This window comes from Taudactylus pleione, unplaced genomic scaffold (assembly GCF_031769625.1).
Source record: "Taudactylus pleione unplaced genomic scaffold, aTauple2 ptg000820l, whole genome shotgun sequence".
NCBI lineage: Eukaryota > Metazoa > Chordata > Amphibia > Anura > Myobatrachidae > Taudactylus > Taudactylus pleione.
The window spans coordinates 1,423,492-1,436,551 of record NW_028285222.1 but is presented as its reverse complement, the minus strand read 5'-3'; the positions used below and the strand labels follow the sequence as shown (position 1 = coordinate 1,436,551).

General features: G+C 44.0%; 2 protein-coding genes across 4 annotated transcripts in view; one reads left to right on the top strand and one right to left on the bottom strand.

The window, feature by feature from the left end:
• The window catches only part of KCNC1 (potassium voltage-gated channel subfamily C member 1), a 186,524-nt gene extending 182,881 nt beyond the window's left edge, over positions 1-3,643 (top strand). For 2 of the 3 annotated variants that reach the window (XM_088458257.1, XM_088458260.1), the window contains one exon: positions 2,698-3,643. In XM_088458257.1, coding sequence (XP_088314383.1) covers positions 2,698-2,732 — 35 coding nt within the window. In that variant the 3' untranslated portion in view covers positions 2,733-3,643. Of the gene's footprint in view, positions 1-1,813 lie in introns of all 3 variants that reach the window. The other variant, XM_088458258.1, reaches the window with a different exon arrangement.
• SERGEF (secretion regulating guanine nucleotide exchange factor) overlaps positions 1-13,060 on the bottom strand; it is a 160,191-nt gene that overhangs the window by 49,083 nt on the left and 98,048 nt on the right. The window lies entirely within an intron of this gene.

The following is a 13,060-nucleotide window of genomic DNA, read 5'->3' as shown; positions in this document are numbered from 1 at the left end:
ATTCAGCTAAGTGACGCCAAGGCAGCCGCTCGCATGGCAAGGCATAAGCACGCCCACTATGTCTTGGCGAGCGATCACTTTGTGTTTATAGACGCCCACCAGCCTGTCTTTAGCCGCCCACTAGCGTACGGCATCTCCAGGAAGTATATACAACCATCGGCACATCGGGAACCATCGGAACAGACCGCAGCGCTTGCAGTTGACTGTACCCTACCGCAAGCACTGCGAGCAGTTCAGTGTAAAAATCAACCAGGTGACGTGTACTATGACGCTGCCTGTTAATTATGCACGCCTCTGATACAGCGTTGAAACACTGGCACGCCAGCGTCGCAACTCCATCCAACAAACGGCCTCTCCTGTCACTCATTCTACTGGGCTGTCATTGCAGGGCGAGCGAGCACATTCCGATCGCTAATACTAGTTTGCACACGAGCGCTGCGAACTACACGCATGCGGACATTAGCGAACATAGTCTGCAACGAACGGCCGCTTGCTTGCGAGCGGGTCTGAATCAGGTCCAGAGCACTTCCGTGGGGTCGTACATCCACCCCCAGATCTTACTGCAGGTTCAGTCGATCTAGGAATGCGATGTGCGATCCCATGAAGCGCTATTTGGGTGGGGGAGCCGGCCACCCGATCACAACGTGCGTGGGGACCGCCAGATATGTCGAACATCGGATCCCCCATCGCGTCGCATGGTGCATATCGTACCGTGTATGGCCAATTTAAGATTTCAGCGCTGTTTCCAAAAGACCAGTGACTGTCACAACATTGGGGATCAATCCTTATATGTAGACATACAATAGCTGGGGTTCACTAACCCCAGCTTTTGTGGCAGAGCACAGGCTTGCAAGCTAAACCTCGTCATGTATTATTGTCATACATTGTTACTTCATATACAAACACACTAAGGGTTCATTCACAAAGATGGATCACTTGAAACTTAAACCTACGAAATATACACATATCGTGCGTTATATACATATATATATATATATAAATATACACACACACACGCGCGCATAAATAATTCTCACAAAGGCTAAGCTTTATCTGGTACATTATGAATAAATTAAAACTATCGCTTAAGGAAACAAGCTTGGTGTAAAAAAAAAAATAATGAAGATTTGTTTGGTAAGAATGTTTATGTTGCCCATCAGACGTATGTTAAAAGCATTGTTATTGTTGTCATAATCTAAATTCCATTGTCTGCCAACTTGTGCCCCTCTGCATGTGTAATAGCAAGATTATGGCTGCATGCTATGTCTGTAGCTGCAAGCAAGTGGGTGGTATCACTATGGCAACAGGAGGAATGGATGCAAGCACGCAACTTCCAAACAAACCCCTGCATGCGGATACTCAGATTCCATTGGAATTTCAATGCTTGCCCGTGCAGTGTACTGTAAACGCACATACCAGTTGCATAAATCATTGATATTCAGAATATTTGGTGGTGTCAAAATTGTCAAATTAATTTTTAAAAATAAATGTTTGACTTCTTGGACAATGCCCAGCAATCACAAATCATTTCAGATAACCAGGAAGCTTGTGCAGCATAGACGTAGCCGGATTTACTAATGAAACCAGTTTGTAAAAAAAAAAAAAAAAACGAATAAAGTTCAATATAGAGCTGAATGTAAAACTGCATCTATAAATCTATTTGCAAACTCTCTTTCCCTTCCAAAATGCTGACAAAATTGCCCATGCATGCGGAAGGAAAACACTTACATAAGCAGGAGTAGAGGCTAGACGTTGTATTGTGTGGAACATTGAAATATCCTCTGTGATCTTTGATCTTGTAATCTCTCCATAGTTTGGCTCCGCTGGATATTGTTGCCAAGTGATACGACTCTCAGCATGTAACAGTGCATGGGAATTCCGCTGAAGTGACGCTGTCGACTTCATTCTTAGTCCATTCAACTTTTTTGATCCACTGCTCTACTTTGCATTCCATCTTCCAAATGAAGGTTTAATTAAAAAAATTAAATAAAATGTCATAGCTAACGTAACTGGGAGTGTGATAGAGCGTCCTCCAGTTTCTGCATCCTGCACTTCGCCTTCTCACTCTTCTCTATCCCATCCATCTTTCGCATGGATCAGTAGCAGAGAATGGTCTAAAAGCTATTCAGTCATTCCTAAGCTAATATGCTTCACTGTCGTAGCATCGCTAGGAGCATGGTGCTACTGGTAACAAAGTATCAAATAGAGAAAGCTGACCAAAATGTAGGCATTGCATTATTCTGGCGGGCCATATGCTGCATGATCTTGGTATATAGAACTAAGGGTGGATGCACCATATAAAATAGTGTCTTGCTAGTATGAAGCTTTTTTTTATTACCTTGGCTAATATCGGATCTCACTGGCTGCTACCAATGGCTTCTGTCATTAAAAAAATGGAGACATATGAAGAATCGTAATTTCTCAGGATATTCTTTGAGCCATAGGAACCCTGCAAGAGTCTGCAAAAGCACAGTAGGATGATTTGATGCATGGGCACCTATTACATTAGAAAGCAATATTAAGGTGTTCTGTTGACTGCATGCCTATAATAACAAAACTCCATTGGAGACGAAAAATGGCTGCCTCTGCATGTAGCTCGTCTACTCTCTTCTTTATCTCTCTCTAGAAAAATTATCTACAGTCTTGAATCTAAACAGAACATGGAGGAGTGTTAAGTATTCATTGTATTCTTTACAGGCATGTTTTTGCAAAGAGCGTCCTGTCATTGCTAAATATGCAAACAGAGGCAGCCATGGAGGCTTGGAATGAGGCGAGAAATGTGATGGGTTACACTCACCCGGACAGAACCTCTGCATATGAACAAACATACCTACGTCACACGGCTTTTTAAAGGCAACTGTACTTCTTCGAGGTGTCGGGTGAAGTTAATTCAGAATGATGCAGGCTTTTTTTTTTTTTTTCCTACGGCCAAAATGTAAAACTGTAGAGGAATCTTCTATTCATTTAGCATGAATTGCATGATGTAAAAAAACAAAAACAACAAAAAGATAACATACGAAAACTAGAATTGCTAAATTCTGTGAAGAAATTAAAAAAAAAAAAAAAATGCATATATTTTCCTTTAAAGCTCTTTACTTTTTACATACATTATGTAGCAAACTGTATACATTTTAAACTGTAAATTGAACTGCTCTGGGTTGCTTTTTTTGTATACAGGACTGATAGCTCATTACAGAATTGCAGTCTGGCATCCATCGGTCACATTGACCAGATCTGTACATCGTCAATACATGGACAAAAGAAACTTTTTCCTTGTGTACATTTGGCAAACTTTCTGTTCTCCTGTTTTCATTGGCATGCTTGTGAACAAGGAACCTGTATCTGACTGGATAACAACTGGTCTATACTGACATTCCATATAAGGTTCTACTGTATGTTTATCAGTGTATAAATCAAACATGACTATCTGTAAAAGATTGTTATTAAATAATCTATATGGATATAACAACAACAACGACAAAAACGAAACGTGTTAATTTAATACTGGGACTTTGCAGTATAAAAAATCAGGAAACATGTTTGTCAAAATGAGAGCAAATCGGCATTGTATGCAATTTCAGGAGTCTGACGCAAAGATGCATGCATTATGTTATGCAAAAACTAAGCTGCATGAAATAAATTTTGTATTATGGTTTTTACTGCCTGCTGTATCCAAAAGCTCAGAGAAAATGCTTATTTGGGACTCTTACGTGACGGTTAGTGACACATCATCCTTTAGATAAATATGATTGTTATGGAATGATGCCATGGGTTTTCGTTTTGGGTTCCAGTCAATAGATCTACACTAAAAAGGTCAACAATGTCTAAACAGACACCAAATGGTTTACAGTCAATAGGTAGACAGAGACAAAAGGCCAACAGGGTCAAAAGGTCGACATTGAAATGGACAACACAAAATAAAATGATCGACGTGTTTTTTTGCGTTTTTATTTTTAATCAAGGCTAGGGTTAGGCACTTACCGGAGGGCTCGGGTTAGGGTTTAGAAAGGAAGGTTATGGTTAGGGACTTCCCGAAAGGTTTGGGGATAGACTCTAGGAGGGACGGTAAAGGTTAAGCACTTACCCTGATGGTTAGGCACTAGGAGGGACGGGTTAGGGTTAGGCACCAGAAGGGAGGGTTATGGTTAGGCACCAAGTGGACGGTTAGGATGAAGATTAGGGTTAGAAAAAAAAAGTGTCAACCATTTTAGTTCCAACCTTTTGACCCGGTCGATCTTTTGTACCTGTCTATCTTTATCCATGTCAACCTATTGTGTGTTGGCCTTTTGTCCATGTGTACCTATTGGCTGTGTATCATTTGGGGTCTATCTAGACATTGGGTAGACATTACTGTAGATCTTTTATACCAAACCCATCTGTTTCTGCATGTTTCAAGCCAGTACAGAAAGATCTCACGGCTCCATCATTTAACCTGCGAAGGAAAAACACAGCGAGGTTTAAGTGGCCACGTGAAAGACGTCCGATTTCTCTTGGAGGAGTACCAGGCCATAGGTCTCATCTTCCAAATCACTTCAGCGCTGTTTGTTGCTCCTCAAAATACAGGTAAGAAATGGCGTTGGCATGGAAACAATCCTGCGAAAGGCGCTGCGACCACAGTAAATGCACACGCACAGGAAACAGGTGGCCATGGAGGAGATAGACAGTCATTTGTACAATTTAGCAATATACCAACACAGGTTTACAGGACTATAATGTTGGTTCTGTTTGTTCGGCAGGAATACAGGTTAAGTAAGTACAATTGTGCCTTTAAGTCTCTAAAATGTTCCCAGTGTTTCAACACATTTTCTTGTCAGGCCTGCCCGCCGACAACAGACTTGTCTGAAGGTAAAGCACGTAGAGCCTGATTCAGAGATGGGCGGAATTGCAGAGCTGCACACAAGCGGTTGCGCAATTCCGTCCATCTAAAATGCTAATGCACCAGGAGGTGTGTGTAGTATACAGGCACCTCCTTGGGGCATCTGCGATACCAAGTCGCAGCCTGGGATCACTGTCATGATGGCTGCTTCTTGGGCCAGGCTGCGGTAGCTTACCACAGTCTGTCCGGGTCCTAGTCACTTGCGAGGCCACGGATTCTGCATCCAACGACGCAGACCCTGGCCTCGTCCCTCCTGGAAAATGGGGTCGACACGCTCCCCGTTTCCGGGAATGGTGGCCAGCCACACCCCGGCACTGTCCCCCAAACACTGCAGCATGTCAACCATGCTGCAGCTTGGGGGGGGCGTGGAGTGGGGGGGGGTCGGTGAGTGAGGCCACAGGACCCATTCTGCACATGTGCAGACCCCAGAACATTGGAGATGTGCGCTAACCATCGGGTTAGAGTATCTCTCTGAATCAGGCCCATAGAAGATCACATAAAAGCAAACCATGCGATATACCATTCCACTACCAAGGAACAGTCACAGGTGTTTTGTAAAATCATTTTTGAGAGGAACAGACCTTGCATGGCTTGTTTCGGAGCAGTAATATCATGAAAAGTGTATGTTTTACCATCCCTGACAGTATAGATCACCTTCACGATCATACAGTGACATCAGAGACAGAAGGATCGTCTCGTGCAAGCAGGTATACTGCAATATATCACATGGCTCCAGTATAGTATGCAATATATACTGTATATATATATATATATATACATACACACACATACACACAATTATATCTGAAACTGCAGTTACATCTGCTGAATGCAGAACTGACATAGGTTCCAGATATTCAATATAGTTACTCATCAAAGCCGTCACCTGCGAGCGGAAGTCTACACGCTCTGTATTTCATTTATTGTTATTGACTCTTCTGCATCCTGTCGTATAATTCATTTACTTACCTCATTATGATTTTTGCCAACACTTAGCAGTTCAGTTTGAAACGATCAATACAAAAGCCAGGATCTCTCTAAGCATTATAGTTTGATGAAACAATGAGGGAGAAATATCAAGCAGTGTAAAGGGTGGAGAAGTTGCCCGTAGCGACCAATCAGCTGTGAGGTAGCATTTATCAGGTACATTCGATAAAATGATAGGTAAAAGCTGATTGGTTGCTATGGGCAACTTCACCACTCTTCACATTGCTTGATATATCTCCCCCAATGTCACATCACCCTGAACTTTTGTTAAAAGAGTTTCCCAAGTTAAAAATAGTTTTTCGACATAACTTCGACATAAACCTACTGGCACCTGTACCATTCACAGGATTCTGGCACCTTGCTCAAGGCAATTGGTGCCAGAATCCTGTGAATGGTCCAGGTGCTGTGTTAGTTCCTGGCTATGGACAGTTGGTAATTACAGGCATTGTGTTAGTTCCAGGTTCTGGATAGTTGGTGATTACAGGCTCTGTGTTAGTTCCAGGCTCTGGGCAGATGGTGATTACAGGCTCTGCGTTAGTTCCAGGCTCTGGGCAGATGGTGATTACAGGCTCTGTGTTAGGCCAGTTTCACACCTGCCGGTTTTGGCCGTCCGGCCAAGAAACAGGCAGAAGCCGGACAGTGTTTATCAGGCACTCAGTGCCTTTCCCAAGCTGCAGCTTTAAGCCGCTTTCAATATTTTTAATAATTTTTTTTTTTTTCACTTATCGACTGGGCATGCACAGCTGCTGCACAGGCCGGCTGGTGTGTGGGTGTGTAAGGAAACTTTGTTTCCTATACACCACTGGCGTGCAGGGGCGGCACGCACAGGCACGGCACGGCAGCCATCCTTCCAGTGGATATTCCCGGCTGTAACACGGCAGCAGTGCCGTGCCCGGGCCATGTGAAAGGACCTACCTGCTTCCCTGCTTAACTATATTTCACACCCGGCAAAAAAACAGGCGGCTTTTTGCCACCCTGTCAAACCCGTCAAGTGTTAAACTAGCCTTAGTCCCTGGCTTTCCGCAGTTGATGATTACAGGCGCTGTGTTTTTTCCTGGCTCTGGAAAGCTGGTGTATACAGGCACTGTGTTAGTTCCTGGCTCTAGGCAGTTGGTGATTACAGGCACTGTGTTAGTTCCTGGCTCTAGGCAGTTGGTGATTACAGGCATTGTGTTAGATCATGGCTCTGGGCAGTTGATGATTACAGGCGCTATGTTAGTTCCTGGCTCTAGGCAGTTGGTGATTACAGGCACTGTGTTAGTTCCTGGCTCTAGGCAGTTGGTGATTACAGGCATTGAGTTAGATCATGGCTCTGGGCAGTTGATTACAGGTGCTGTGTTAGTTCCTGGTTCTAGGCAGTTGGTGATTACAGGCATTGTGTTAGTTCCTGGCTCTGGGCAGTTGGTGATTACAGGCATTGTGTTAGATCATGGCTCTGGGCAGTTGATGATTACGGGCGCTATGTTAGTTCCTGGCTCTGGCTAGTTGGTAATTACAGGTGCTGTGTTAGTTCCTGGCTCTGGGCAGTTGGCTTTTTGCCACCCGGTCAAAACCGGCAAGTGTGAAACTAGCCTTAGTCCCTGGCTTTCCGCAGTTGATGATTACAGGCGCTGTGTTTTTTCCTGGCTCTGGAAAGCTGGTGTATACAGGCACTGTGTTAGTTCCTGGCTCTAGGCAGTTGGTGATTACAGGCACTGTGTTAGTTCCTGGCTCTAGGCAGTTGGTGATTACAGGCATTGTGTTAGATCATGGCTCTGGGCAGTTGATGATTACAGGCGCTATGTTAGTTCCTGGCTCTAGGCAGTTGGTGATTACAGGCACTGTGTTAGTTCCTGGCTCTAGGCAGTTGGTGATTACAGGCATTGAGTTAGATCATGGCTCTGGGCAGTTGATTACAGGTGCTGTGTTAGTTCCTGGTTCTAGGCAGTTGGTGATTACAGGCATTGTGTTAGTTCCTGGCTCTGGGCAGTTGGTGATTACAGGCATTGTGTTAGATCATGGCTCTGGGCAGTTGATGATTACGGGCGCTATGTTAGTTCCTGGCTCTGGCTAGTTGGTAATTACAGGTGCTGTGTTAGTTCCTGGCTCTGGGCAGTTGGCTTTTTGCCACCCGGTCAAAACCGGCAAGTGTGAAACTAGCCTTAGTCCCTGGCTTTCCGCAGTTGATTATTACAGGTGCTGTGTTTTTTCCTGGCTCTGGAAAGCTGGTGTATACAGGCACTGTTAGTTCCTGGTTCTGGGCAGTTGGTGATTACAGGTGCTGTTAGTCCCTGGCTTTCAGCAGTTGGTGATTACAGGTGCTGTGTTAGTCCCTGGCTTTCAGCAGTTGATGATTACAGGCGCTGTGTTAGTCCCTGGCTTTCAGCAGTTGATGATTACAGGTGCTGTGTTAGTTCCTGGCTCTGGCTAGTTGGTGATTACAGGCGCTATGTTAGTTCCTGGCTCTGGCTAGTTGTTGATTACAAGCGCTGTGTTAGTTCCTGGATCTGGGCAGTTGGTGATTACAGTCATTTTGTTAGATCATGGCTCTGGGCAGTTGATGATTACGGGCGCTATGTTAGTTCCTGGCTAGTTGGTAATTACAGGTGCTGTGTTAGTTCCTGGCTCTGGGTAGTTGGCTTTTTGCCACCCGGTCAAAACCGGCAAGTGTGAAACTAGCCTTAGTCCCTGGCTTTCCGCAGTTGATTATTACAGGTGCTGTGTTTTTTCCTGGCTCTGGAAAGCTGGTGTATACAGGCACTGTTAGTTCCTGGTTCTGGGCAGTTGGTGATTACAGGTGCTGTGTTAGTCCCTGGCTCTAGGCAGTTGGTGATTACAGGCTCTGTGTTAGTTCCTGGCTCTGGGAAGTTGGTGACTACAGGTGCTGTGTTAGTTCCTGGTTCCGGGCAGTTGGTGATTACAGGCGCTGTGTTAGTTCCTGGCTCTGGTCAGTTGGTGATTACAGGCATTGTGTTAGTTCCTGGTTCCGGGCAGTTGGTGATTACAGGCGCTGTGTTAGTTCATGGCTCTGGGAAGTTGGTGAATACAGGTGCTGTGCTAGTCCCTGGCTCTAGGCAGTTGGTGATTACAGGCTCTGTGTTAGTTCCTGGCTCTGGGAAGTTGGTGACTACAGGTGCTGTGTTAGTCCCTGGCTTTCAGCAGTTGATGATTACAGACCATGTGGGCCTGATTCAGAAATGGACGCTGGTGAAAAGGATGTCAAGTTCAGCTGCCAATGCAAAGGCAACTCGCGGCTAATTGAATTGACCCCAAAGAGCAAGATTTTGTCTTCGATGTTCACCCATGTCAGGGCCTAAGCTAGCAGACGTTTTTTTTTTTTCTATTATTTTTTTTTTTTTTAAAAATCTGATATTTAAACAAATATAGGAATTTAAAATTGTCATTTTCATTTTACAGTGTTAATAACAAAATTTAAATTAACATTGAAACTCTGGGAACTTTCCTGACACACTCCGAGTTGATGTTAGTACAGTAGTGATCCTACAAACCTTCACTGGGTTATTGTGGACAAGACCAGAATGTTTGCATCATACATGTATTTTTTGTTTAATTTTTTTATGTCCAATTCATGTTTAGATAACACTAAATAACGTAACACCAGAAACAGTTTACAGAGTAAAAATGTTATTAAGACAATTGCAAAAGACTAGAAGGGAAAATGGAGACAAGTCCGTATGCAGCAGAAACGGAATACACAATGATACTAGATAACAGACATAACGGATAGACAGGCAAGGAGCAGGCAGTTACCACAAGGTAAAAAACTGTATGAAAATGGTTCAGGGCTGGTGGTAAGAGAGAGAGAGCTATCAATAAAAAATCTGGGTTGGGGCAACAGCAGTGTAATCATAAACAATCCGAGGTCAAGAGGCTGAACACACAGAAAATGCAAGATGGGCCAATCAGGAGCACAGCTAGAACAAAATCAATAACAGAGGTACAGTATGAACACTTTAACCAGCGACCTGTAAGTGCCACAGGACAGTATATAAAGCCTGTGACCAATCACGACTCCTCAATCAGAACGCAATGACAGGAAGATAGCTGCACCAGTGAATGAGCTCACAGAGTCAGTCTGAGGAGTAGTAACAGTACTGAGTCTATTATTGTTCCTGTCTCTAAGGGGGGTCATTTAATTAAATGCGATGTTGAATAGTGCAGAGAATGAGTACTCGGAGCTGTTCAATTGTCCCCACGGGAGATGCAGTTTACGGCGCCTAATGCCAGGTGTTTAGTCGCTGTAAATGGCATTCTCCGTCTTAAGTTCCAGTCGCTGTTAGGGCACGCGCTAAGCCCGCTATTAGCCTCGCGGCACTACTTTAGTCAGATTTCTGCTCACATTGGCCAACCAATAGATTTAATCTACGACCTGCGGGAGCCCTCAATTGTACATACACACTGCACGATATGCTTGATTTGTTGTTCCAATTTGCCTGAAGCTGACAAATCGTTCGGATATCGTTGTAGTGCGTACCCAGCCTTAGGTAGATATCCAGCTAGCCCAGATATATTTTCGGGGGTGAAAAACGGGGATATTTTTTTTTACAATAATCCCAGTTTTTCACCAGTTTTTTTTTTTTTTTTTATCTCGGTATCCTATTTGTTTGGCCAAACAAATAGGATTTTTAGGGCGAAAGCACAAAAGATCAGTTATAAGTTCACAGATAGGTGTTTTCACCATCACAGCGGCGAATACACGTCACTTTTCTGGGTTAATTCTTTGAGACACATCAGATCCCGAAAAAAAAGCCCCAAGAAGTGCCGGTGTCTGGCCGGACTTCGAGGCTAATTGTATAGCCCCGGGGGATCCATTAGCGCCCGAACAATGTTCGGGACTAATTACATACCACACTAGGGGGTAAATTTACTAATATTCATGTTGGTCCCGATTTGATTCATTTTTAAACACGGATAGGAATGATCAAAATCGGGAGTTTTTTTTTAAAATAAAATCGGGTATTTATGTAGCCCCATGTTTGTCAGGATCATGTTTTCCAATGGCGTATTTGATCGTTCCTGCCCGTGTTTAATGCCCGTGTTTTCTTCTCGAACCAGCAGTCTGCACAGATCAGTGAGATATGTGAAGGCAGCTTGTGTGTAAGTGTAATAAAGGGTTAAATATTAAAAAAAATAATAATAATGTTGTGAGGTTCCCCCCCCCAAAGCATAACCAGCCCCGGGCTCCTGACCCACTCCTGGTTCTTAAAATATGGTGGGGGAAACGAGTAGGGTTCCCCTCTATTTTAAGTACCAGCACTGGGCTGCTGAGCCAGTCCTGGTTTTAAAATTAGGGGGAAAAATATGAGTTGGGTTCCCCCTATTTTTAAAACCAGCACCGGCCACAATTTCAGCCAGAGTGTCAGCCAGGGGAGCCTTTCACCGGGTCATCCCAGCCAAAGCATTATCACCCCAAGCTGGTCAGCCCAATCCAGGGGATCTCAGGGGATGTGGGGACCCCCCAATAAAGGTGCCCCCCCCCCTCTCCCGAGCACCCCAGGCTTAAGCTGAAGCCAAGGCTCTTCCCTGCACCCTTCGGCATTTGGTGCAGGGGTAATAGTGTTGAAAATAGATTAAAACTATTGTTTTTTACAGTGGAAATACAGGTGCCAGTGTGCTTGCACTTTGGCACTTGTGGAACTACAAGTGCCAGCAGGCGGCCTGCACCCGTACTCCCACTGTAAAAAAATAGTTGAAAAACCCGTAGATTTTACCATTTTATTACACACCTACCACACTCACACATACTTACATACTGCCAGATGTTCTGTCCCCTTCTCCATGTAGAAATCCAATGGGTTACCTGTTAAAAACACAAAACAAAAAAAAAATACTCACCTGGGGGTACTCATGAAGTGCTAAATTCCTATGGAGACAAATAGGTCCTAGACCCGAGGGTTATTACAGGCATACGGAAAAAGCCCCAGTCTACCCTGTCAAAATCTAACTTACATTTATTCAATTCACAGTTAAATAGGACTTTTTTTCTAATGCAAAACACACACTGATGATGATGATGGTCAGTAGCTGCTTCTGATAGGCTGGGTGCATCTTGATCCTTCTTACCAATACTATTATTATTAGTATGGATGCTGTAATCTAATCACATTATTTGATTTATATTTGAAAACAGTCTATAGCAGGAAAGAAGATTCCCATTTGATTTTATTTCTAAAGGGAATGGCCACATACATTTGTATTTATTTGAATTTAAGGCTTGGATTTCATATTTGCCAACAGCAGTGGGCAGCGCCACAAAGTGCATCATCAAAACTTCATCCCACCTTATTAGGAAAATTGACAGGATCCAGGAGTGCGGTTTACACTCCTAAAGCGGGCCATACACGGTGCGATGGCACCGTGCGAGGCGATGGGGGATCCGACGTCCGACTCGGGCGGTCCCCACAAACGGTGCTATCGGGTGGCCGACCGCCCAATATGCCGGCTCCCCCACCCACATAGCGCTGCATGGGATCGCACATCGCATCCCCAGATCGACTGTTCCTGCAGTAAGCTCAGGGGGTGCGATGTTTGACTCCGCGGGTGCGCGCTCGGTCCGACATCAGGGCCATACACGGTGCAATATAGCACCCAAATCGCACCAATCAGTCGGATTGGCTGCTTTATCGCACAGAGTATGGGCCGCTTAAGAGTCTGGGAGCGCTCCCCAAAATTTGTGAGTCTGCCGCACAGTTTAGGAGAGTAGACAAGTACTGTATGCTGTATTTGTATTTAATTGTATTTTACATTATCAAGTGTATACTTTTATGTATAGAGGTGTACAAGGTGAAAGTCTGGTCTTACAGGTGATAGAATCAGAAAAAATGTAACCCATTTAAATTTTTGTACTTTATAACTTTCAGTACAGTGATTTCTGCTACTTTATGGGTAAAATATAGGGTGTTAAACATATCTGCTTCCTTTCTGCTGTGCTAGAGAAGCTTTCAGTGGCAACACACCTCTCAGCAATAACTGGTGACTGCTTGAAAAATTATATTGTGATTACAGTCAAATATCCATTTTTACGGTTTTGAGGAACCAGGAAAAACTGGTGTCAAATGTGGGAATACCTAAAATTTATTTAAAAAAAAGTGCAAAACACTCAAACCTTCAAATGAAATACAGTAATAGGAAAAGACAGAAAGCAAAATGCAAGTGACCCTAGTGGTTTGTTGTGTCAATGTGTACATGTGGTGGATT